We start from the raw sequence: 26,670 nt of genomic DNA, 5'->3' as shown, positions 1-26,670 counted from the left end.
TGGAAGACAGCCGTACAAAGAAGCAAAGGATGGGTTTTATACATTGCCAATACAGGGGCCTGTTGTGACAAAATTATGAATGTTGCTTTGGTCTGCAGAGTTTACATGTTTGAAATCTATAGGTTTAAGTTAGTGAGTTTTGCTGATGAATTAATTCAAGAAACAAAGCATGTACCCTCTCTTTTATAACTGTGATGAGATACAGTACAGTGACTTCATACCAGCTGTCTACACCAGGAATTTGTAGCAGAATTAAATACTTGTTCCACATTTCCTATCAGCTTCAATTTTACCTCACAACTGGTCAGGCCTTGAAGAGCTTTTGGAGCAAACAAGTAGGTTCCTCTGTAGATTAACTCATTAAGAACAAATTTATACCAAAAGCCAGATACGGGTTTTTTTTCCCTCCCTTGTTTAGTGATGACACTGAATGGACCAATTTTTCACACCCTACTACCAGGAGATCGCCAGTCCACACACCAAGACAAGATAACCACCAAACTCACAAGACTCCCTCAGCGTCACACACCAAGTATCACAGGGCTCTGTGGCTCCTTCTCTGATGTGCATGCCTTTTTCTCACTTCTTACTTCATTTTCACCTTTAAAAACCTTGTCTTTATTCTTTCAGGACTCTAACTTTCTCCCCACCTTCCTTCCCTCCTCTTAGCCCAACATCTTTGTCCCCCTTTGCAATGTTTGCTATGCCCACAACCAAGGGCAGGTCCTCAGAGCCAAGCTTGCAGGAGATGCTGAAGGGGCTGTCACACATGAGGGCTGAAGAGTTGCTGCCCACCACGATTACCCAATGGTACCAGGTCATAACTGATCTTCTGACTCCAGCTGAATACAATGATGGGAGAGGCAGTTTTAAGAAAATATAGAAGTGATAGAAAATATAGAAATCGTTCCTGAATGGTAAAACCACCACCAGCTGTTGTGGTCAGTGTGCCAGTGAACAAGATATTCAGAAGACAGGATACGATACTGTTCCTTGCCCATCATAACCTCCTGACACTTTGCTAGTATTTCACACACTTGCTGGCTGGAGGAGGAGAAACAGCCCATTTCTTCAGTCCTGGGTTAAGGACAATTCCTTGTTCACAGACACCCTCCTTGGAGGCCAAACAAAAGCCATTGCTGCCATTGTCACCCTCGCAGGAGGGGGCCAAGAGGCAGACCAGCACCTTCTGACAAGGAGAAACGTTGTCTTCCTGATGTGAAAGGATCACGGGCACAGGACTGGAGGTCATTCGAGATGGAGAACAGGGCATTCTTCTTGCATTAAAATCCTCAAGATGCCTTCATTTTCAGCAAGCAGCACAGCAAGCATGGCAACCTTTCATCTTCCTAAGACTGGTGCAGGTGAAAACAATTCCCCTCGGCCCTGTGCGCAATTGTTTGTCACCAGGTACAACAGGCTCCAAGGACAACCTCCCACCTGGGGTATTTCCCTGACACTAAGGCAACCACAAGCACATTCCACCTCCGCTCACCAGGCACAAGGCACACAGTGGAACAAATCTCCAGGTAAGATCAGCTGGATATCTCAAAGCTAGTACAATCTTCACAACACACAGGAAGGTATCAATGATTTTATTTCACACCTCTCAGACTGTAGCCTTGAGCTTAGCTGTGGAAGTCACAGCTCAATTTTCAGTTAACTACACTCATCGACTTTATTCCAACACTAAGAGTTCATATGTGGTCTCGCAGGACTGCATCACAAACCCCACTACAGGAAAGAATCCATACCTGGCTCCGGAAGCCATCGATTCACTTGACAGAGATCAATACAGTCAAGCAAGGGAGCTCACATTTGTTCTTTAAGTGTCTCCCATCCGACAGTAAAATAAAAACTTTCTCAGGTTTTACTGGGAGAAAGATGGAAAAGCAAGAATTAGAGATTAAAACACTTGGAACAAGTAACACCTAACTTCAAGTCCCTAGCCCACAGTCTTGACAAACATGAGAGTCCCTCCAATTTACTCCAGAGACCTGCCGCCTTCTCCCTAGTACCACCAAAAGAAAAAAAAAGAAAAAAAAGAAAAAAAAAGGTCTTGATAGAACTAGTGTATTTGCTGAAGTTATTTTTGGGAATTAAGATTCTTCATAGGAATCTGTTTAACATATAACTTCACAGAACACTGATCTGCTCATATAAGCACATCTGAATTTTGTGAAAATAACAATAACTGCAAAGTGATTTCAAGACATTGCTACCAAAGATTCCTTCATTTTTAAACTTGAAAAATGAATTTTCTCCGATTCTGTTTTTTACTACCTTACAATTAATTACCAAGACTTATGATCAATGCTTATTCTGTTTTTTTCCAGGGGAAAAAAGGAGTGTTTATTTAAGGAGTTTCACTCACCTTTTAGTTACAGAGAGCGCTATACCGAATGAAACACTGTCTGGTTGTACAAATGAAAAACGTTATACCATATATTAGCATTCAATTTAACTTGACTTGAACGTACTATGAAAGACTTTTTTTTCCTCAACTTGAAAATCCAAAGGTTCTATGCTAATGACTTTCCTGAACCATACTTGATTATTTTGAGAACAATAATTTCACTTATTTCCATAATAGCAGTGAATTACCAAAAATTTGCTATTCAATGTGCTTAAAATGAAATTTTAAAAGTAAAAATTGCATAAGCAATATTTATCCAATAACTCCAAGTCTCAAAAAACCTGAACTACAACTACTTTTAAGAGAAATTTTCAGTATGGTGAGGTCACAGAATCTGGCCTGTGCTTGATATATCCATGCTTACGTAAAACTTTATCGAAAGAGACAAGAACACTTCCCTATTTCTCTACCTCTTACCAAATACTATTATTCTTGGAAAGCAGCCAGAGCAACCATGTGGTGGTTAAGACCCACAAACCACATCCTCAAGTGTCTGACACAATAGAGCACATGAAACACACTTATGCAGGTGTTTGGGTCCATCCACCCACTGCTGCATTTTGGGTATTGTATACCCAATTTGCACGTGACATGCAAAACCCAGATTTCTCAAAATCAGATTACTTTACACTGAATACCGTATCTCTTAGTATTCAATATCTCAGGTTATTCCACTAGATTCAACAGAAGAAAAATGTTCCTGATAATGATTAAAGCCACTATCAAGTACCAAAAGATGATTTCATTACTATTGTAATTAGGATCAGTCAGGAAAAAGGATCAGAATTTGAACTCCTTTCATCATTTAAGACATATGAGTGGTTACGTAAATCTCAAGTTACCATGACAAAAAAGGCACTAGAAAAGCTGCACTAGCAACAGGATACAGGGTCACAAGAAAAGTGTTATGCACTCAGTCCTTGCTCTATTCCTCTGTCAGCGGTCTATTACCATTAGCTATTCCACTATTTCATGACATTTGATTTAATTACTGTGATTAATGGAATTTTAAGGAACATGCTGGTATGCATTAGCTCTCATAAATGTGTCCTGCTTTTCCAATCATGTCTGCCCTTAAACACAGTAATGTTTTACCATGAATTTTCATAGCAGATGAGAAACTGAGGAATCTCCCATTCCTTAAACATTTAATTAATGTAAAAACCATCTGAAAGTCTATGGGGTTAAAACAAAAGCCAATCTGAAATCTAGAATACTTTTGTTGCAATGATAATTTGGAGCTAATAAACTTTTTTTTTTAAATCACCGCACAGATACAAACTAGCCTGTACAGTTCCAGAGGGGAGAGAGTAATCTACCCAATGCAGTTTCTATTTAACAGAAACCAAGCAGTTGCCATTTCAGTGCTTGAATTTCAGTGTTAAAAGGGAGAAAACCAACTGAAACCAAACCAACAATATTCCAAAGAGCAAGACTTTGGAGTAAAAACAAAGCATATACCTTGTTTAGTGTACTTGTTTTCTTCCTTCAGTTATACCTTAATAACTTCCTCTTACAATAAGAGCACTATATACGCATATACACACACAGCACTTCTGTCGTGTCTTCCCACCCCATCCCAAATTACAGAAAACGTACATAGTGTTTAAAGGTAAATTTGGCAGAAAAGTATACTTTTTACTATCTGACTATGCTAGGAAAAAAACGTATATGTCTCTCAATCCTTAATGTATCCAGAGATGAACAAATCCAAGAGGAAGGGAAAAAAAACCCAACAGGTCAGCATAGTGACCAGCTGCAGAGGCTTACCAATATTCAGGCAAGAAATCTTTGAAGAACACTGAACTATTTAAAACATTAGCTCAGTTTTCTGATTACCGTGAAGATAAAGAATCTTTACCCAAAAGACCATCATTACAGGGATAAATATGGGGGCTGAATGTCACCATATTTTGGAACACCCCCCCACACACAACGGGTTATACTTTCTGTAATAAAGAAATCACTACATTATACTTATGTAAAGACTTAAAAAACAATGCGTATCCATTCAAATTGTATTTATTTAATTACACTGTAATGCAAATAAGTTAGGTCCATATAAACTCCATTTTGTTGTATGTACAACCTATGTCATTAGCACGCTGATTGAGCCAGCTGGTGTAAGTGTCCGCCTCATCCTCTGGAATGTACATATCTTCAGACACTTTCTTTGTCCATCGGCTGGTTCTAGAACAGGACCGCCACATCCTTCATCCCCAAAGTAGACTGAAAGGGGAGGGGGGAGGAAACGAAAGTCAGATTTGCAGCATGTACTTGTTTTTAAATGGATATTTGTAAAACACAAGTCTGGAGGAACAGCCCTGAAAATGTACAGAATAAATGCTAGCCCCCAAAATACCGAAATAATGCCACCTTTAAAATAAAATTTAAGCCTTCTGAGCATGCACATGTGCTCAGAAAAATGAGCGTCTGTAAGCTTCGGATTAGACCAAACACATGCTTCTGGTATCTATGTACATACACTCTGGTATGAAATACATACATTATGCTGTGCAGAGATACACTCAATGGACCAAGGAAAAAAGTCTCAAACTGCTAGTGAAGCTAAACATAGAAACACTGTCAGCAAACAAACAACTCCAGCAAGTTAGTTCTTAAGACAACAGAAGATTTTACTGAAATTGTAACATGATCTTGACACTTTTTTTTCATATTTTCTACTGTTAAAAGTCGCTCCCTTGAATCGCTGAATCCTAAAAATAAGATTCCTATACATTGTAACTATGTGAAGCTAGGAGAGTTAATATATGACTTTGCAAACAACACAGTCAATCAATTATTTGTCTTACAAATACCTGGTTCTGCACAGTAACCAAAGTTATTTCAAGACAAATAAAAGAGTCACACTTTCTTCAAAACTTTAATTTAATTAGTTTGACCCATGAAAGCCCTCCAATAAAACTCAAATACGAAAAGAATTCAAGTATTACTAATGCCATGATATTGCAGCACTAACAAACAGTCCCACAAGAAAGAGGCAACATGAGCAAATGCACTTTGCTTCACGACAACGACTAATATTGAAGGATATAGCCCTTTATTTCATGCAGCTTTTATGCAGTGTTAATACCATATTTGCAAAGGCAGAAGGAGACTGGGTTTTGTTTTAAATTCATGCTAGAAAGCTGAGAAGTTATTCCTCAGTGCAGAAACGCATAAACTAGCTCTACAACAGATTAGAAGGGCAGCTTCCACTCAAAAGGTACAGGAAGTCCCATATACCAAAAGCCAGGCAAGCTTAAGAGAAAGGCCCTCCCAAGAACTTGTGTTTTGCTGTCTTCTCATTTGGATTTCTAAAGAAACAAGAACCACGACCAGCTGTGCCTTCACCCTGAACAACTGAAAACAATGGATGAAAGCAACATTCGCAACTGTTGCTGTCCACAGATAACATCCAAAACAGTAACTGTCTGCATTGGGTTTGCATGTATGTTTGGAACCAATACATACCTCCAGATAGTTGGCTCAGGCATTCCAGGATCTGCACCTCTCTTAAAACCTGAAGTGAAACATACATTACATACATATTTATATATATGTATGTGCAGACTCCTACATAGTTAAATCACTATCAAATTACTCCAGCCCATTAAATTGCAATAAAAAAGAAAACCTACTGAGTAGAGAACTGTGATTCATGAAGCTGTGTACTAACCTGAATAAAAATTGCACATTCTTATCAGGGTTAGAAAGCAGAGAAAATAAATACAAGTGTACAGTTCTATATATATATTTTTTTTAAATTCTTATCTGCATCTTTATCTGACTTAAAATTCAGGGACAATTAGCTATGCGAGATGGAGGAAGTTATCTACCCCGAAGATCAAGACATACATACCTATACACGCACAAACACGCAGATTTTAGGTGTTGTCCAGAAAGCAACCTAGTAAGGCAGTACCAACAGTGACACGTATAACCGGTATAAGCGAGCACCTTGAGTCCCAACAGGCAATGTTCTGCAATGACATCTGATGCAGAACTTAAAAAGTAATATTTCAATAACAGTTCACTCAATTTAGGATGACAGAGTTCTAACTGTTAAATCAATTAAACCTAAAATCTTCTATTTTTACTGGCACTTTTTGAAAAGCCACCTAGTACTAAAGCTTGCAAAGAAACAAGATGTTTGTCAATCTACTAACACCCAGGAAAATGAAAAGAAAGTTAATTACTAAGAGTTCATCCCCAGCTATGACTCAAATACCAATTCACTAAAGCAAACGTATGCTAGAGAAGCAATTGAAGGTTCAGTGTACGTAATATCTATCTTTGCCTGCTGGACTGTAAATTAAAAGTCTTGAAGCAGAATCATGCGATTCATGCACTGTTCAACACACTCTCTCCTACACTTGCTATCTAGAAATGGATGTTACATGAAAGATATATTATTTCCCTCGTTTACAGAAAATAAATAATGTCAGCTTGCCTGAAACATAGGCCATGAAGGTTAATGGAAAAACTTCCATTAACTTCATGGGCACTGGGTTAGCTCTTTGAAGATAACCTTGTGTGATTTGAGACTATTAAACATCATGACCCACTTTCTTTGGTTGCCATACTGTCCAGCAAAATTGCTTTAAAATTCATGAAGTTGTATTAGGAGTCACACTCTGTGTGTGTGAATGTTTCCGCCCCCTCCCAGTACTTTTAAATAAGCAAGCCAGCTTTAACAAAACTGCACTGGTCTGATTTACCTACTTAAAACAGGGTCAGCCACTTCAAAGCAAATTTAAAAAAAATACATCAAAAAAACCCCCGACCTATAATTGCACATTCACATACCAGGCTCCCTTGTACATCCCCTGAGCATCCCATCCTGACCTAGAAAGCCTTTCAGAGAAAGTTAAAAGCTCAAAATTTCTGAAAGTTTCCTCACCTGTGTTTAGTTTAGCATGCATTTCATCTACACAGGGGTCAATACAAAAATTTATCTTGAATCAGTGACACCAAGGACTGTGTAGCCTCTTGCCCTTCCACTGCATTACACCTTCCCTCCCAGATTCAAGTGTAATCCCAGTACAAAAGAGGTTCTTCCAATTCTACAGACTTTGAGTGCATGCCACCTCCAAATGTCTATGGCAAGCAAAGGCGACACCTGCATGTCCCCCTCCCATCTGCTCACACTTAAATGTCCTTTCATTACAGCAGACAAATTTATAAGAAGGCAATGTAGATGTGGAACAGCACACTTATTTTCTGGAGGTATGAAGTTAAACTACTACAACTGAGTTTCTCACCACTACATAACAGAAATATACTAGGCACCCTGATATCAGTGCAACTGTAAACACAATAAGATGGCTTTATATGACTTGAAGTAACTTATTTGACTTCCTCTGATGTCCCTCAGAACAAAGAGCATCTTTCCCATATTCATACTGTCATAAAAGCAAAATCAAAACAAAACTTCAGCAAGAGCAAAATTAGTTCACAAAACACTGCTGAAATTCCCAGCCAAAAATTATCAATTTAAAATAACTGATAAACTAAAAATGGAAATGTAATTAACCTTTAAACCTAATACCAATTAGTTTTTTCCATAGCGTTTGACCTCATTTACTTGCAGTTGTTAAAGTATGTATGTAACTGTTGAAGAGACTTTTTCCTGATTGTTATCTATTATGTGAACAATCAAAGCCTTTCAAATTGGACACTGCATTCCCCTCAATTAATTAAAACAACCTATCAGCTTTGACTGTAAACACATCAAGCTCCCAACCCTCTTTCATGTTTGCATTCAAGGCAGAGATGCCTGCCTGTTTTAGATGCTCTTCCCAAAAGGCCCAACAGAGTTGGGGCAGAAAGTAAGCCAGATGAACCGCAGGGATCAGCCTTCCTGGAACCCCTTGTCATAAAAGAACTGAACAAAAGTGTCAGGCCTATTGCACATGTGCATATCTTAAGTAGGTCAGGCTCTTTAACAAGGACAGCTGACGGCACACAGCCCGAACTCAGCAGGAGAACTACCATGTGGTAGTGATGCCCAGCCAGCCCCATGACAGGGGGAAGCGAAACACACCCTGGGTGCCAGGCATGACATCAAGGCATCCCCTGAATGCTCCACAGCAGTTCGGAAACAGGAGCCACGCCATTTTGGGAGAGACTGTAACCTGTACCTAGCTGGAAATCCAACCTCAGCCAGAGGCTGGCAACCCCCTCGGCGCCACGAAGCCGACCTCCCGGCCGCAGACAGCTTTCTCCTCACACACTGACTCTCTACTGCAAGAAACACACAGGCGAGCCTACTAAAGCAGTCAGTCACTGATGCATAATTAAATCGCTGCTTCGTTTGCTGTTAAGCAGCTCCGGTACATGCTCAGCCCGCTCCCCAGAGGGGCCCGACCCGCCGGCCTGCCGCGGACCGCCGGCGCCCCTCCCCTCACTGGGCACGCAGGCTCAACGCGCGCTCCCAGCGCGGGAACTGCCTCCAGGAAGGGAAAGGGACGGAAAAACCTTTTTAAAGAAAAAAACCCAAACCAACCAACCACCCACCTCGCAGTTCTGTCAAGGGCAAGCCCCGACCCGTACCCCGCGGGTCCCACGGGCCGCCACACCGGGCCCAAGGGGCTCCAGGCCAGCACCGGGCCCTCAGCGCTCCCCCGCCTTCCCCGGCCGCGCATGCGCGCCGAGGGCCGCAGAGCCCGGGTCACGGCGGGCAGCGCGCGGCGTGGCGCCCCTCCGCACGTGCCCTTCCTTCTGCCCCTCCCCCCCCACCCGCAGAGCGCGCGCTGCCAGGCGGGCAGTAACAGCCCGGACAGGAGGGAGGGGGGGGGGGGGGGGGGGGGGGGACGCTCGCCCCCGGCCGCCCCATCTTCGGCCTCCCCAGCAGCCGCCGAGCGCCACCCCCGCCCCGCGCCGTTGGGGCACCGTGCCGCCGGTTCCCCCGTCCGCCACTGACCTAGGTAGAGCACGACGGGGATGAAGCCCCAGCGGATGGCGAACTGGCCGCCCTTGAAGAGCTGCTGTAGCCGCTGCTTGGCCTCCTTGCTAAGCTTCGGCATTCCGGCGGCGGGGGAGAGAGGAGGAGGAGGAGCCCAGCCGCCCTTGTAACGCTGCGCCAGCGGCGGTGGGCGGGACCCCATCGCGCCGCCGCCGGGTTGCGGGGAGGAGACACCCCCTCGGCGGCGGCGGTGGCGGCGAGGAGGGGCGGTCCTTCCCTGAGAAGGGCGAGGAAATGGCGGCGGCGGTGGCGGCGGCGCTCCTTCCGCTCGTCACCGCCCGCCGGGCATGCGCAGTGCGGCAGCTGGTGCCGCTCCGGCCCGCTGCCCGGAAGGGCTTGTCCCGCGCTGTCGTGCCAGCCGCGTAAGGCGAGGGTGACGGTCCGAGGGCAGCCCGCCAGTACCGGGGCGTTTGTTGGAGGGTGAGGGGCTTACGGCCGCTGTGAGCCTTCTTCGTCTGCCTGTAGGTCCTGCATTTATGTATTTGTGTTTCTTTCCCGGAGCCCTCAAGGTATGCGCACGCTTTGCACGCCGCCTCCGGAGGCTAGGAGGTGCCCTTTGGTAAGTGAAAGATAGAGGTGGAGTGATAAGAAAAATGTTTCTGGGTGAAATCGGAAATGGCTCTCCGTCTTTGATACCAGACTCTGCGATGTGTTCAGTCTGTGGAAACGCGGAGTTCTGGGGATGAAAGCTTGGCTAGAAATACGGGGAGAGGCGTTATGGTTTTAGGCCTAATATCTAAAAAATGCCAATACAGCGCTTAGGACTGCTTGTCCTTACAAACTCAGAGCCTGGATAAGTACCGAGGCAGTTTCTTTTCTAACTAATAAATGAGTGGTCTCTGCAAGAACCCCTTGCAGTGCCCTAACCACCAAGCTATTGTCTGTTTGACACCACTACTTACAAGACATCTTGCTGCATGATGTCTGTGCCGTTGACTCAGCGAGTACATCATATCTGTACCATGTTTTCATTCTTTCTCAGGTAGTCTGCTACCTTTTGCAGCAATAATGAGGCCAGATCCAGGTCTTCAGGTTCCTAGTATTACTAATGTGGCTGCAGTATTTAACATTGGCAGTCTATATCATGTCTGCTAACTATATCAAACTCCTGTCATAGTTTGGAGGGAATTTAATTGCATATGGAAACTCTGAAAAAAGTTCTTAGAAACCACTCCCTGTGACAGTGCAGAAATCTGCTCAGTTTTGTTCATAGTCCTGATTTACTGACCAGACAGTTAAATTTCTGCATGTTATGTATTGGTTTGCCTAAGGCAATTACTTGAAGTTATGTAGCCATTTTGTTGCGTTAAGAATAACAACAGGTCCATGCTTTTAGATCCAAAAAAGAATCCAGGGCTATAACAAATATCACTTATACAGATACTTCATTTCCTTCTCCAATGTGTAGATGCCTGCTCTGCCATTGCAAGATGATCAAAATATGAGCTTATAGCTTGCTCTTTGCTTTCCAGGTACGGACAGGTAGCAAACTGTAAGCCACATGAGGGGTTCTGGCAGCCCACAGCTTGCTTTTGCCACGGTCTACCAAAAATCAAAATGTGGGGGATAAAAGAGTATTTTGGTGATGTGGTGGTACAAACATGCTGTCCTGTTACAGAACACCCACACAGCCTTTCCTCGTGTAAACCAGTCCATATGCACTGTGCTTTCATATGCATTAAACGTTTTGATGGGATACATCAGTATTTCTACTCATGTGACTGACATATTTAATATCTAACAAGTAAAGTGGAGGCTTAGAGTTCGTGAGTGGCCTCTTTACAAACTGAATAGCTTATCCCTAAAGAAAGGTCAGGCACTAGTGCTGTAGTTCATCAGCAGATGAACATCAGTATGAAGCTTGGACTGTGAGCCTACACCTTTCCTAAAATATGCCTTCATGACAAATGGCATATGACATGATCATGTGTCATATTTTCTTTATACATTCTCAGTCATTAGGGGCAACAAAGTGTGCTCCAAATAATGACTCATAATAATGGAAGCACACGTTGTGTCAATTGACTTTGTAAGAGTTAGCTTTGGTTGATGAAGTTTTCGAACAATCAGTTTTCGCTTACTCCACTCTTTCTGCAGCAGGTAAGCTGCTGGGATGGGTAGAAAAATACTAGCTAGATATCTTCATTTAACTTCAAAAAAATACAGTGTTCCCAGTATCACCTTGCAGGTAGGGCTTTTCCCAGTTCATTGTTTAGCAACCAAGATGATGTTACTTCAAAATAGTACCTCCAGATTAATGGAACACTTTCAGTAACAAACCCAGAATTTATGGAACTTACTAATGAAGACTTTTCTGTGGCAATCTTAGGCAACTAGTAATACAAATAATTCATCCATAAAAGACAGAGCTGTCTCTGAAGTGCTGTTTGTTGCTTTTTTCTGGATGGTATTAACGGTGAGTTTGTACTTACCAATGTGGTCACATATTCCTACTTTGTCATATCTGGCCTAGTACTTGTACATCAGTGGATTGCTGTATTTCTGCTCCTGAAATTGAGTACTACATAACTGTTGTTAAATTATTTTAGGGGTAGTCTTCTATTCGAGCTGGGAATTCTAACTTGAAATTGAGGTAACAAGTCTTTCTATCCATAGGTTTGCATTAGCTTTCAATTTTTTTGGTGTATCACTGTTGTCAAACTTTTCAAACTAGTACTCGTGAGTAGAATTGTACAAACATTCAAAATGACAAATTTACTATTATTCTGAACAAGTGTAGTGCAAGAGGCACATTCATTTGTCAGTAATGGCTTGTCATACTCAAAAGAGAAAAAACTCAAACCAATGAACCTTCTTTTCTGACCCTTGCAAAGGAAGAGAAGTGGTTGCTGCAGGAACCTATTTTTCAGCAGTTTGTATTAAATTGATTTTCCTTTTGTAGATGAGACCAAATCAGATCTGTTTCCATAACGTAGTTACTGTTACAGCTTGTTCTTTCTAAACATACAAAACCAACTGTTCATTACAGCACACAGCTTGTTAATAATCTCTTACAAAATATCACAATAAAATGTAACCGACTGTATTGGAATTAAATTCAAAAGGTATTTTCCTTAAACTTCTTGTAATTTTGGTGTAAGTGGGATTCAGAAGGTCAAATGTACTAAACAGCTGATCCAAATGGTTGAACAGCTCTGTCTCCTTTGAGTATAAATTGGTTTAACAGTGTCGCGTGTGATACAATATATTCTTATTGTGGGTGTTCTTGGGAAGGGGTATTCACGAAAGTGTACCATGTGTACCAGCTGCTTCGCTTCTTTCCTTCAGACATCAAGTCAAGGAATAATTTTCAGAGCACAGAAACTTTCCTTAATAGCTCTCATTTCTCATGTCTGCTAATTCTAGTGTTTGACTAAAAGTTTGTAGGTTATTTCCTTTATTTAACCATAGAAGCCAGGAAATGAATAGCAAGAAAGTTAATATTCCTTTGCCACAGTTCTCTTGCAAACAAAATCAGTGCTGTGGCCTAGAAGAGCACAAGTGCATGTGTTTTGTATGCAAATAAAACAAAGTTGATTCTGCATAGCTAATGGTCTAAATTTATATAGTGTTACAGACTGAAGCTGAGAAAGGGTATCTGTAAACTAAGAAAAGTGGCTGGAGAAGAGCACTTCTTCCATCATAACACACATGCATAGTCTCGTACTGTCCAAAGTATCATATTTGCAGTAAAAAAAAAAAAAAAACCCCAAACAAAAAAAAACAACAGTGCCCCCCCCCCAACCAAACAAAACCAAACACACAAACAAACAAAACCCCAAACAACACAAAAGAACCAGAGCATGCCAACAGTAAAGGTTTGTACTGACTCCAGAAGTTTTCTGTGCCTTGTTTGGCTCCTGTTGCACCTAGGGTGTTAGAGGGTCTACAGACCTCAACAGTCCTTTGGTGAGCTATTGACTCAGCCAAAGGGTAAAAGAGAGCATCAGTCATCTTCCCTGCAAGTTCAAGCTGGTGGGACAACACTATTCAAATAATTGAAATATTGAAAATTGGCCCCTAAAACCAAAGATGCCTATGACTGGGCATGAAACAATGAGCTGTTTTGAAGGGAGAAGAAGTAATACCCAAAGAAATAGGTACTGTAAGAAACTGATGGAGGCAGCTTTGCCTGGAGAAGACAGAAGTAGGATGTTGTGGGCATGCTGTGGGCATACTAGTTCATGTTTATAATTTATTGTGGTAACACTTCCGTGAAGGATATTGGTTTTACTTGATTTTTTTTTTCCTTATGGCTGATAATGAAGACAAAAACAGTTGGAATGGTGTATCCATTAAATAAGAAAAAAAAAAAGCCCCAGTTGCTGGAGTGACAAAAGAAAATTAGTAATACCATACATGTTGAAAGTTTTTTGTTACAAAAAACCTCTTTGAATTTCTTTTGCCTCGTAGTTCATGTGATCAGCAATAACAATAAAATCAGAAATAAAATTGCAGAGGTTTTAACTAGGACAACAAGAATGTGAGTCCCTACTGTTTTCTTAACTTGATTAGAAGTAATTCCACAAGTACTGTGTTTTCATAGCAAATAAATACCACTAACACTCATTGTAAACCGGCCAAATGTTTCCGTTTTTATGGGTAAAGGAGAGAACTGAGATTCTCATAGACATGACTGAATCACTTAAGCGTCAGTCTCTGGTTTAGGGAAATAATGTCACTCGGTCTGATGGCTTTAGCTTGTCTTTGTTTTTTGGTGCAAAGGGTACATTTCCGGTTAAAGAATTCCAGACCTCTAAAGCTTTATCTCAACACATCACAAAGTAAAGCCATGCAACAGTGCATGCAACTCAGAACGCTGAAGAAAGAGACAAAGTGAAGTGACACATTAAAGTTTGTGAAAAATCACTGTAAACTCTACATAGGAAATCCCTGCGGACCTCCATTATGCACTAACCACTCTCACTTTTGAGATTTCCCCTTCAATTTACTGTCAAGAAACTGCGTTAAATTAATCTGCTTGGGAGCAAAGTTTGAGTTTGACTCTGTTTAGGAGGAACTTACATTTCAAAGATACTGTGGTAGATATTTCATACTTGAGGATTACACTGTAAATCAGTATAAATAATACAAGAACATAAGCAAGAGGTATTTAACAGATTTCCATTACAGGCTGAATCTTTACGATGTCAGTAAAAATGGTAGTATATTATGACTAGGCATTCTATTTCACTTTATTATTATGACTAAACTTTCTATTTTTATTGTGCCCTAGTAATGATGGTCCTTTTCTTCCATTCCATTTTAGTATTCCCATTCATTTAGGCTAATAAATTCCAGCTACTCTGGAGTACTACTGGTCTGGGAAATGTTCCTTGTCATTTCACAAAGAGACAAATAGAAGTGGAAAGCACTACAGTCAAAATAAAAAAGACTAAGGCTGTCTGATTATGTCATGTGGGAAATGTCAGAATTCTAAAATGTCTCTTTCTTGAATGTTGTTAAGACCTAGATTACTTGGGGGTGAATCTGTTTGAGTTTTTGCATTTAGCATATTTTCAAAACATACTTGGAGTACAGAGCAGTAATGCATATAAAAGATTTCTGTCCAGATTAGAATCTCTTTCATATGAATTTCTGTGTGATACTCGTTGGCTATATTCTGGTCACTGTCTGATATGGGATATTTCCAAGAAAAGCGGTATTGTCAGATGCCTATCTAGAAAATTAGTAAAATTATCAGTGGTAGGAACAAAAAGCAAAGTGTACTAATTTTGTCTATTGGATACAATAACTATACAATTTATTCATTTAAAAATAAAACTGAGGGGTAATATGGAGTTGAGTGCAAACACCATAATGATGTCATTATTTTTCCTTACAGCTCCTGAGGCCAGTGAAGGAGAAACAGCAGTCTGAGGTGAGGCAGCATTCAACAGAACCTCATCAAATGCTTTTAGAGACTTTTGAGAAGAACTGCTGTTGTGCTTGAAAATTGAATATTACCTGCTGCAAAACTTTACTGTTGTTTGAAACTTGACTTTCCCATTCTCCCCATCTTCATTTAATAATGAAGTGTTACATTTAAAGATACTGCTACCTTTTACCATAGGTAGTTCCTCGAAAAACACAACAGTTCTTAAATGCATGTTTTTATGATTGCAGTATGTGGCCGAGGATGAAAACAATAATCTGATTCCTTGCATACTTTCAGTGATACGCAAAAATCTGATGGATTAAAGGATTTTCTGAGGCCAAAACTAATATCCATATTTACTGATTCTTTGTTTTTAAATTAAGCTTTTTTTTTTAGCATCTGGGCAGAGAAGGTTTCAGTAGCTCTAGGAGGATTTTTCTCTAAAGTTATTTGAATATAAACCTTTTATTTGTCAACAGACCTCAACTAGATTTTTGTTGCTGAAGAATATGTTGTTATAACAGCACACATCTATAAATATTTTAAAGGACTTAAAGGATGCTTGTTTTAGGCAAATTTTTACTATGATTGAAACAAGATGAGGAGAACAGTGAATATATTCTGACTTCCAAAACAGTCTTTGCTCTCGGTATAGTTGTTTTTATACCAATTCTGACTTTAATACGTTGTATTAAGGTGAGACAACCATGAAACTGAGAATGTAAGTCTTTGGAATCAGTTGACAGCATTGCACATGAAAATGAAATCTTTGATACAGAACATAGAATTGGAGCATTTGAAAAATAAGAATTGTAATTAAAAGTCATATTCTGCTTCCTCTCTTCAGTGAGCATTTGTTGTAATAGTCTTTCTTAGCATCCATCTACAAAAAATAAACATGCTGCTGAAACAACTTTTTCTGACAATGAGATATTTGAAAATTGTAACTGATTGATGCACAGCATTCGCTTCGCTGATTTACAGTAGTGATTTTGGATGGACTCTTTCAGATTTTACAAGGTAAATGTATACAACAACAACAAGCTACTAATTATCTCCTGGTTATAAGCAAAGAGAAAACAGTAGTAAAGCAAAAAGAAAGACCTCTGAGTTGAAATGTGCCAGGTGGATGTGGAACAGGTTGGGGGGGGGGGTTCTGCTAGAATGTGAGTTTGTTCTGGTTTTTATCTTGAGTCACTGTTTAAAAAAAATATACAGTTTCAGTTACGGTGTATATCCCTAAGTATCCTTTTCCTTTGGCACCTCCAGAACAGTAAGGATGTTTGTTAAAATTAAGATTTTTTTTTTTCAAGCTTAAACTAAATTAAATTTGAATTTAGTATAGTTTTAATTTAAATAGACTTTAAAGCATAGCTTTACTTCTTACATCACAGATAGTCTAGGTTTTAGTGTTGTCATTATAATAGTTTTTAACAACTCATAATGCAAATTACAGAGTTCAGAGCATAATAGGAAAGGTAAAAATATGTGTATTTTCAGATCTTGAATAAGATTACCCAGTGACTAAAGTAAGTGTTTCAAGTATATGTATAAACTGAATCTCTCTCAGTATATCTAAATGTTGAAAAAATTGGTTAAACTGACTGTAGGTATTAATTTACCTTGATTGTTCACTTTGGGTGAATTCACTTCAGAAACTTAAGGACAAACCTTTCGTCATATTCCTAATTCAGCATGGCCTAACCATGATCAACAAGGTGAGGAGCAGTTCACGCCTCCTCTTGCCAAGCTCCATCAGAATGCGTTGCATGAGCTTCCTTCTAATGATGACATTCCAGAAAGAACTGTCTTTCAGAACCTAAAGTTGAACCAATATTAACAAAAGTATCAGCATTTATGTCTGTCCTTATTTTTCACATTTTGGTAGTTCAGATTTCACTGAAAATTCTTTTGAGATCTTCAGCACAGGGAAGATTGGAATCAGTAATTTAGTATTATAGTAAGGAGTAATTAAGGCCTCTCGTAGACATCAGAAGGTGATCAAGGAAAGCTCTTTTCTTCCTTTGCAAGTCTTGTGCAGTGCTATCAGGATTAAATTAAGCACAACTCATGGTTTATGAAGTTTTTACTATTCTATTAAAATAGAACTTAACCTCTTAAAATGCTGTCCCTTTTGTGTTTCGTACATAATTTCTGTCCAGACTTTGTCTATTTTAGCATAATCATGTGCCATATTTAGCCCAGACAAACGTTTTTAGATTTTATTAATTTTAAACTATTGTCAAGTAGACACGCAAGTGCATCTTCTCTATATATTGACAGCCTAATTCACATACCTGTAAGTTCATCTTAGACTCTTTCCACTAACGCATTGAACACAGTGACCTTTCACGAAAATATCTGTCAGGGTTTCAGTGTGGCAATGCTGCTGCTTTTCAGTTAGGATTATTAAAGAGCTCAAACAGTAATCTCCTGGAAGTGCAGAATGGCGGTCATTTTAGATCTGTTTTTTTGGAGTCTGGCTTAAGACAGTGATTTGTAACAATACATACTGCATTGATTAATGAGACTTCAGTAGGTTTTTGCATAGCTTCCTACCTAAAGCAAAACCAAAACCAAACAAAACAAAATCAGTAAGGACAGATTAGTTGTGTGCCTTTCACTGGTTCCTGTAAAATGTTACACGGACTCCAGTAAGTTTTTATTTTGAATGATAGCCATTTCAGCAAGAATTTTAGCAGATGCAAAGGTGATTCAAGGAACTTCTGAAAGTTCCTTATGTTCTGCTTTATAAAGTCTGTTAGGCACGCTTGGCACAAGCTATGACTCTGACCCTGATTTTCAAGCATTTGAAAGGCCCAAGTAAAATGACATTTCTGTGATACTTTTATTTTTTCCTTTATTTTTCAAGTGTATATTGGCTACACATCTGAAGAATCCACATTTTACTCCTTTATTTTAGGTTTAGGTAGCAGTCACAAGGGATTAGATGCTGTTAAGTGTAATGAAGCATGAAGATGACAAGATAAATGAACCAGAGGCTTTTCAGCTTGATCACATCCTCCAATGCATAATGATACAGATTTTGTATTCCAGACACAAATGTCACCTTGGGGTTCAAATCATGCTAGATGAATCTATGTGAGTAAGTATAACTAAGATAGCTCCTCCCCCCCCCCCAGTTACCTTCCTACTTTAAATATAGAAAGGAAAATGAGTCCTCCTAAGTTAAGAGATGAGTTAATTGCGTGTGGGATTTGTGATGGAAAGTTCTCTCTAAAATAAGCACAGTAATAAAAGTTGTTCTTCTTTCCTTTCACGTGTTAGGAGGAAATACTCTTTCTAGCGACACAGTACTAGACTAGGCTGATACTGGTCTCTTTTCGGACATTAGTACTTCACTAGTACATATAGCACTATGTATTAGAATAGTTAATTGTATCATAGCAAAATATTTTTCTATAGTTTTTCTATTAAATGTCTTTAAAACCATGTGCAGAATGTTACTTCCCATGTTGTATATTAGTTCCAGCAACTCTGATATGAATGATATGCTGGTGGGCTTTTGAAAACCTGAAGAACAAGAATCTGCCAGGGAGCCTAGATGGGACTTTAAAAAGAAATTTACAAATTATTTAACTCCTATTAAAAAATTTAAAAAGAAATGCTGACTAAGGGTCTCAATTAATAAATTGTATCAGCTTCTATTAATTTAGTTCCTCCAAGACACTATTAATCCAAAATTTATTAGCAGTGTTTCATTAAAGCCAGCGGAGGGCAGACTTGAATTGGAAACTATTTTTGCTACTTCAGTTACTTGAACTTAAAATGCCAGATAGTCCCTCGAGCTCAGAGCTGATGACAATCTCATCACTTCTCTACTGTTCTAATTACACTTGCGCTGGATAAAAGCTTCTTTACAATTGCTGTTTGACAAAATGAGTGTTTTGCTATGTCGCAGTAAGAATAGCGAATGTTTAAATAAAGATGCTAATATGAAAGTGGGTAAGTCAGTGTATTAGCAGCTGTGTGTTATTCACAGGGGAGAATCCACACTGCTTAATAATTAACCATGCATATCTTAAAATGGTTTTTAAAAGCTAATGAATATCATTATCCCCATTTTATGGATGAAGAAACTGAGGAATAGAGCGGTAGCCTTGCAAATTACCCATCTAGGTGACCTACCAAAATCCAGATTTCTGAGATGTAGTCTGGTGCTCAAGCGTATCTTTTGCACAAATGAACTATGACATGTCTCACTCTTGCAAACATTATGGAAATGATTGCTAGCAGCCCAAATTGCTGAAGCTGAGGAGCTTACACTAATGGAATAGGCAGGTAACCTGACAGGCAGGTTGTAGCTCTTGAGAAGAATATTCTCCTCAAGACAATGGGAGGCAATCAGATCAGATGGCCGAAGATCTGCGTTAAAAATAGTATTTTAATATTAAAGTTGGATTGTACTCTTTCCAAGGAATGAAAAGCCTTTCTATGTAGACCTTTAAAGCTGTTCCAATCTCAGTAGTAGGAAATGTATGGTTAAAAAGTCAATTTGCATACAGGTGAAGGATTAAGATGCTAATCGACTGTTCCTTCCTTCCCTTCATCTTTACGAGGATTTCAGATTATGAGAGATACAATAGGCTTCATATTAACTCACCAAGCCCACCCGATTTACTGTACCTGTGGTCAGTAACATTCATGGGATTAGTGTGACTTATCATTAAATGCCCTTCTTCCTTGACACTAAGTTGAATAGCTAAACATAATCACTAATTTTATTTGATTAAATAAATCTATTCCATTTGCTTCATATGCTTAGGAGGTCGTTACCCATTGTAACAGCTTTTTAAATTATAAAAATATGCTGATTTTTTTTATCTATAAGCCTTAGTGTAAACTGTTCTGTTTCTGGAGAAGACTGGAGGCATGCTGTTGCAAAGCTTGCCATTCCTAAGACTTGTCTAAGATATACCATAGAACATTTGGTGCTGCATATTGAAAACTCCATTTGTAGAATGAGTGAGCACATTGCACAATGCATTTTTTTCCTTTTTTTCTCATTGCTAATTTGCAGTGGACATTTGTTGATGGTGGGAATTAGTCATTGGTTTATATGACTCCAGTGAAAAGGGGACCGCATTGAAAATTGTAAATTAGAATGTGAATGAGTGGGCACTTACAGTTTGGATTCAAATACTGTATAACCTATTACTGTGTTACTCATTTTTGGTATATTTCCAGACAAATCATGTTCAAATAGGAGTTAGAAAAATCTGGCAGTGATTTAAAGTAAATTAAAACAATGTGGGAATTATTCCAAAACTTATTACTGTAAATTCGAGCAATGAATTTCAGGTTAACCGTCAAAGAAGTAAGTCCAGAGACAGAGATGAGCAGGGAGGGCTTTCAGACAACCTTTATGATAGCCTGTTACTGACTTTTGAAGTCTATATTCAAGATTTTCTAAGTACTGTGTGAAGGTTTGTAAGAATAGATTACAGAAGAGTCCACTTTGAATTCCTTTAAGATTCTTGATGATTTCTTCTTGTACTTTATAATTTTACACCTCACAAAGAGGTGATGTCTCCAAATAGTCATCACTTTCCATAACTCACAGAGACCTGAAAATGCAATTATCTCAAAAGGGAAAAGATTAATTTTCTCTTCTGCAGAAGGTAAGCTCTCCTCTTCTCAAAATAACCACTAATTGAAGGCATTTATTTACAGACTAATTTTATAGTAAAGCACTGTATCCCTTAGCTCAAGAAGAAGCAAGAAAGATAACGATTCAATCAACTAGAACTGCTGCTTTGAGAAATGTGGTTCCCAGTGTCAAACTTCTTTAATTCATCCCTAATTATACATTGCTACCTATACATTTAAAAAAAGAAAATATTTCATACTCCCAGGGCAAATGCTATGATTTTGGGAAGGATACATATAATATACCATATTCTGAATCTAAAATTCAACCTTAATTCCAGTGTAACACCAATGCCTTCCAGAATTTTTTAGATTTGCTGTTTTTCAGTGTGAGGATGCTTTAGCTCTCTTGTTTAATCCCCTCTCTCAGTCTCTTGCAACAGTGCTAACATGTTCTTCGTTCTCAGTGCAGAAGTACTGCTAGCAGTACTGCTAGAAGAGCTAGTGCATTCTCCAGCGAGAGAGCAAAGGTGTGGGTTCATGGGAAGGACAACATCCATCTGCCCCCCAGATAAATCTAAAGCCCATCTTCCCAGCTTACAGGTGGCTTTTTTTTACCTTTTGCTCCATGGTAAAAAACAAAACTTTCCATGGTAAAATTCTCTGTATATTAAAACCACAGATAAATCCACTCCACACTCTTGAATGGAAGTTTTTTTGATGATAGACAACTTGTAAGCTATAAACATAAAAATCATGCATAAATAGAAAAAGTGTCAATACAGCAATTATGTAAAATAACGTGTTTATGAAAATTAATGTTAAAAATGTCCTGACTATGGGGAAAAATGAGAGTTCCACTGCACCAGTTATATCTGTTCAATACATGGAGTTAAAGGAGAGTTTTACCCTGTTATTGTTACCTGTGTAACTGCTCATGTCTTTCAGTTAAAACCATTAACCATTATTAAGGGGAAATAAGCCTGAGCTTTTGGGGGCATGGCAAGTTTTTCCTGCTGTAAGCTTCACAGGTTTACAGCTCGACCTCCACGATGATCTTTTCTTACACTAATCCTAGATGGTGTATATTCTCTTTTGTTTGTACCCAACTTTCCCTTTTATTTCTAATATATACATGAAATGTTAAAAAAATTAATTATTTAAGAGCAGTTAAGATATTACTGCCTCAGAAGCATGTCATTGTTATGTACAGTTGTGTTTGTTCTGCTTAGCAGGCCCAACTCAATTACAGAGGGAGTTACAGATAATGCAAAACAACTGTCTTAGAGCAGTAGCTGTTGCTATAGGCAGATTGACCAAAAGCCTGTTGCTATATTTCTTTACATGGAAACAAATGGATAGATATATACTGTCTGAATAAAGAACATGACATTGTTGTGTGCCTGTGACAAAAAATAAAATAGTATTTTATTGGCAAAGTATACTCAGTTTTGGATTAAAAAAAAAAGAAAGAAATTTGAATATGCCATGTATAAACCTGATACAATTGTATTTGATCAAAATCAGTTACTCGGGTAATGTACTTTCAGAGATGGGAGTTTTAATGACAGTGAAAAGATACTTCTACATCTATGGAAATTAAAGCCTGCTGCTGTCAAGTTGCCAGGACCCTTAAATGTGTGCTGAAGTGTCCTTCTCCCTTTTAGTAAATTAAGCATGTTTATACTTACTGTCACAAGTAGCAGAAAAACACCAATGATTGCTTCCATGTTTAGAACTTTGTGGAGTCTACTACCTGTGAGCAGACTCCGTTTAGATTATCTGAAACTACTAATCGCTAATCTCATTCTTGACATACTTCAGCCTCCAGAAGTCTGCTGCAACTTCTGTTACACCTTCTGGGAATCTATATAAAGCAATTTCTTTTTCTCCCCAGTTGGTTCCAAGCCAGAAATACATCCATTTGCACAAATGCTTCTTAACCTTGTTCACACTGGGGTTTTTTCTTTTTTTTTTTTCCTTTCTGCTTCTCTGGTTTATAGTAAATTTAGTACTTGTGGAGTTTTCTGTATAATAAACCAGTGGTTACCATGCATTTTCTAAATTACTGTTTGTTTCACTTGAAGTGCACTGAATAAACTTATTTCTTCATGGTCATTTTATGGGGATCTTATTGTAACATAGGAGTCCTATGTGGGATTCACAGGGAGTGTTGCGAGCGACCTTGAACAATTCGACATAGCCTTGAAAGACATGGAATGAGGAAGTAAAAGTGATGAGACAAGCGCGCAGAAAGGAAGCTGAAGACAGAAACAATCTGGATGTAGAACCAAAGACAAAAGACCCGTGTCTTGCTCAACAGCACCAATTGGAAGCTTAGCCGCGGTGCGTGAACAGAAAGTATTAGCCAATCAAGCAACAAGCCAGAGCGCGTGGACAGCTAATGAATCTATATAAGCACAAACTTGTAAGCAATAAAGGTCTTTGGTTTCACCCGCACCAGAGTCCGTGAATTAATCCCTACAAATGGCGCCCAACGTGGGGCACGACTAAAGCATGGAACGTACGTCGGTAGGGACTCCAGTTGGACGAATACATCAGCGGAGGAGCTGAACGACCCGGGTCTCAATCACCAAATAAAGGTGAGCAACCGGAGCATTTTTTAAAATGGGGGCGCACATGTCTGTAGAAGAAGCGTCCATTTTGCGGCTGTTATTGCAATTGTTAGCTAAGCGGGCAATCAAATATGAGGAACAGACTGTGAAAATGTTGTTAGTGTGGCTTAAGGCGCACGGGGCCCCCACACAGTTGCATGAAGTATTTGATGTAGATAACTGGGAGAAAGCTGGCACGCTAATCTGGGAAGCAGCCTCATGAGGTGACCTTACGGCAGCTCAAATTATGACCACTTGGCGTGTAGCGACAGATAATTTACGGCAGATTAAGGCAGATGATAAAAAAGCTGCCGCTGCCGCCACGAGTGCTATAGCTCCCCAGACTTCCCCCGAAGAAACGACAATGAGCATAGGGGGAGAAAAAACTGCTTCCACTGTCAGACCTAAATTCCAAGATTTACAGACTGCCTCAATACCTCTGGAGGGTGAGCAGTGTAAGCTTGTGGATGCATCTGGACAATTGCCCGGTTTTACGCCAGCATCTGTAGCCATCCCTCCCACCCTGGCGAAAGAAATGACATTGGACGGCATGGACTTTGATCCTAAAGATCGGTGGGCAAGGCTAAAGGAGGAGGCAATTAAGGCAGGTGACCTTGAGGCAGTGAGTTGGTCCTTTCCTGTCCTGGTATGGGATCGAGGACCAAATAAGTGGCAACCGTTCCATTGGGACTTAATCAAGGAGTTGCGAAAAACCGTTGTGAGCTATGGACTTTCTGCCCCCTTTTCGCAGAGACTGTTAGAAAATGTTTTTACAGGACAATTGCTTACTCCTTATGATATATGCCAATTAGCCACCATGATTTTAACGCCTACACAGAAACTGTTATTTGCACAACGGTGGCAGGATCTGTGTGCCCAGGAAGCACTTGCGAATTTAGAAAAGCAACCGAATGATCCATTACGTGGAGCAGGCTTACCCCAGCTGCTAGGGTGGCCGCCGTTAGGTGATCCGCGATTACAGGCATGACTTGACCCCGCGATTTTGCATTTGACTGCCCGATTAGCTAATCAAGCCATGGTTAAAGTACCAGAGACAGGGAAAGCAGAAAAATCATTTACCCGTATTATGCAACAAACGAACGAGCCTTACATGCAATTTATTGATCGCTTGAGAGACGCTCTCGATAAGCAGATTGATAATGCCGAGGCAAAGGAAGCCCTATTACTTAAGCTAGCGGTTGAAAATGCTAATGTAGACTGTAAACGAGTATTACAAACCCTACCACAAGGGGCTGGTATCATACAGATGATCGAGGTCTGCAATAGAGTTGGCTCTATCTCACACCAAACTGAAGCCCTTGCTGGGGCCTTTGCGGCAGCAGTGAATGTCACAAACAGCAGGTGCTTTCGTTGCGGAGCGAGCGGCCATTTTAGACAACAGTGTCCAATGAAACCTGAGCGAAGCATCAATGCGCTAGCACCGCACCCCTGTCCGCGTTGCCATAAAGGCCGGCACTTCGCGAATCAGTGCCGATCCAAATTTGATAAAGATGGGAACCCGTTACCGCTGTCATCCAAGCCGGGAAACGGGCGGCGCAGCGTGCTGCGGGGGCGCGCTTCGACACAAATACCGCCGCCCGCAACACCGGGAAATGCACCTCAGCCAAGCCGCAATCCCGCGTCTGCATGGACGACCTCTGCGCCAGTACCTCAGGGAGTGCCGGAATGGATGTCACCACAGTAACGGAGACTGTGCTGTTAGACCAGAAGGTTGCCAAAATTCCATTGAATGTCACAGGCCCGCTAGGCGGCAATCTGAGTGCTCTTCTAGTAGGGCGATCCAGCGCCACCCTACAAGGCCTGTTTATATTGCCTGGTGTTATTGATGCCGATTATGATGGGCAAATACACGTATTAGCTTGGACACCCTCCCCACCGGTGACCATACCAACTGGAAGCCGGATAGCCCAGCTGGTCCCATTCAAAGCCTGTGTGCCTAGGGCGTCCAACACTGCGTGAGGAACCTCTGGATTCGGATACATTAATAACATGGGGAAGAGGATATGCTTGTGTTTTGACAGATGACGGGCCCCGCTGGGTTCCAGCTCGGTGTGTACGGCCAGCGCTCACAAAGCCGCCGACACCAGGCAAACAACAGACAACCACAAAAGACCCCGAAGGGCCTGCCGAGACATCAGAAGATATTTTGAGTGACAGCGCAAACTGTTTTGATGAGAAATGACTTGCTTGGGACAGTAAGGAGTTGTGTATCAGACCTTGCTAGACTGCAGGTGTCTATATGTCTAGTCTGTAAGCGCTGCTGTGGATATAGTATTGCACATTGTATATTTTGTAGAAGGTATTATTTGATTTATTTTAATGGTAATCAACGCATTTATCTGAATCGTATTTTAGCATCATTGTGTATTCGCTGTAAGAGAATCAATAGTATAAGTGAGATCTATTCAATCCGCTATTTTTGTGGTCATACAGACCGGTATATAAAATGAAGAGGATAACGACCCTTTTAAGCTTGATTGGGTGTATACAAGCAATACGGGTGCCACCGCAACCAAAGACGAATGTGTGGGTCACGTTAGCGAATTTAACGGTACAAGATTCGATTTGCCTGTCTATTGCATCTTCAGGGAACCCTTTTTCAACGTGTCTTGTCGGGGTCCCGGCGGATACCTGGCCCAACACTACCCAGTCCCAGCATTTGTGCTCCAGTTTCAACGCCTGTGTTGACAACTGGGACGGGTGGAGTGCTCATTTACCCCAATTACCACAGGAGCCACAAGAACTTGAAATCCTGGGTTCAGTTAAAATGGATAGCTGTTTGCATTTCAATTATTCAGGGCGCAATCAAACGACGGCGCAAAATATCAACTCGTCTCTGTCCACATATAGAAATGATACAACCTGGTGCAGCTATACTAGCCCGAATATTTCCAAATCAAGCAACACGCTCCCTACAGTCCTAAACATTAACGCATTAATCAGTTTTCTGATAAGGTTGTATTCTTCCTACTCAATAGGGCATAAGGCCCAGTTCACAGAGGAGGGCTTCAGCATTTGCAGAGCAACCAGCACTTTGAAGGCTGAAGAAACATTAAAGCACAAACATTTTCTCACCAGCTGCCTGGCAAGTTGCAGTGTCCCTGACATCAAGAAACTGGTTTGTAACTCATAGGGAAGGTTGTGCTTGCCACAGGAATGATAT

General features: G+C 40.3%; 1 protein-coding gene, 1 long non-coding RNA gene and 1 other non-coding gene across 3 annotated transcripts; 2 read left to right on the top strand and 1 right to left on the bottom strand.

Moving 5' to 3' along the window:
- Window positions 1-4,422: 4,422 nt before the first annotated feature.
- TOMM7 (translocase of outer mitochondrial membrane 7) lies at window positions 4,423-9,526 on the bottom strand. Its single transcript, XM_050892803.1, has 3 exons — window positions 9,342-9,526; window positions 5,891-5,939; window positions 4,423-4,645 (listed from the first exon to the last, which is right to left on the bottom strand). Exons 1-3 carry the CDS (start codon window positions 9,523-9,525, stop codon window positions 4,630-4,632), a joined length of 249 nt encoding a protein of 82 aa, XP_050748760.1. The 5' UTR covers window position 9,526; the 3' UTR covers window positions 4,423-4,629.
- Window positions 9,527-9,732: 206 nt separating this feature from the next.
- Window positions 9,733-16,174, top strand: LOC127013654 (uncharacterized). The gene is made up of 2 exons (XR_007766102.1): window positions 9,733-9,942; window positions 15,229-16,174. It is a non-coding gene; the product is annotated as an uncharacterized LOC127013654 (long non-coding RNA).
- On the top strand, window positions 15,514-15,601 carry LOC127013901 (small nucleolar RNA SNORD93). Its single transcript, XR_007766143.1, has one exon. It is a non-coding gene; the product is annotated as a small nucleolar RNA SNORD93 (small nucleolar RNA).
- Window positions 16,175-26,670: the final 10,496 nt, after the last annotated feature.

This window comes from Gymnogyps californianus, chromosome 2 (assembly GCF_018139145.2).
Source record: "Gymnogyps californianus isolate 813 chromosome 2, ASM1813914v2, whole genome shotgun sequence".
Taxonomy (NCBI): Eukaryota; Metazoa; Chordata; class Aves; order Accipitriformes; family Cathartidae; genus Gymnogyps; species Gymnogyps californianus.
The sequence above is the reverse complement of the archived record's forward strand: the minus strand, read 5'-3'. Positions and strand labels throughout refer to the sequence as shown.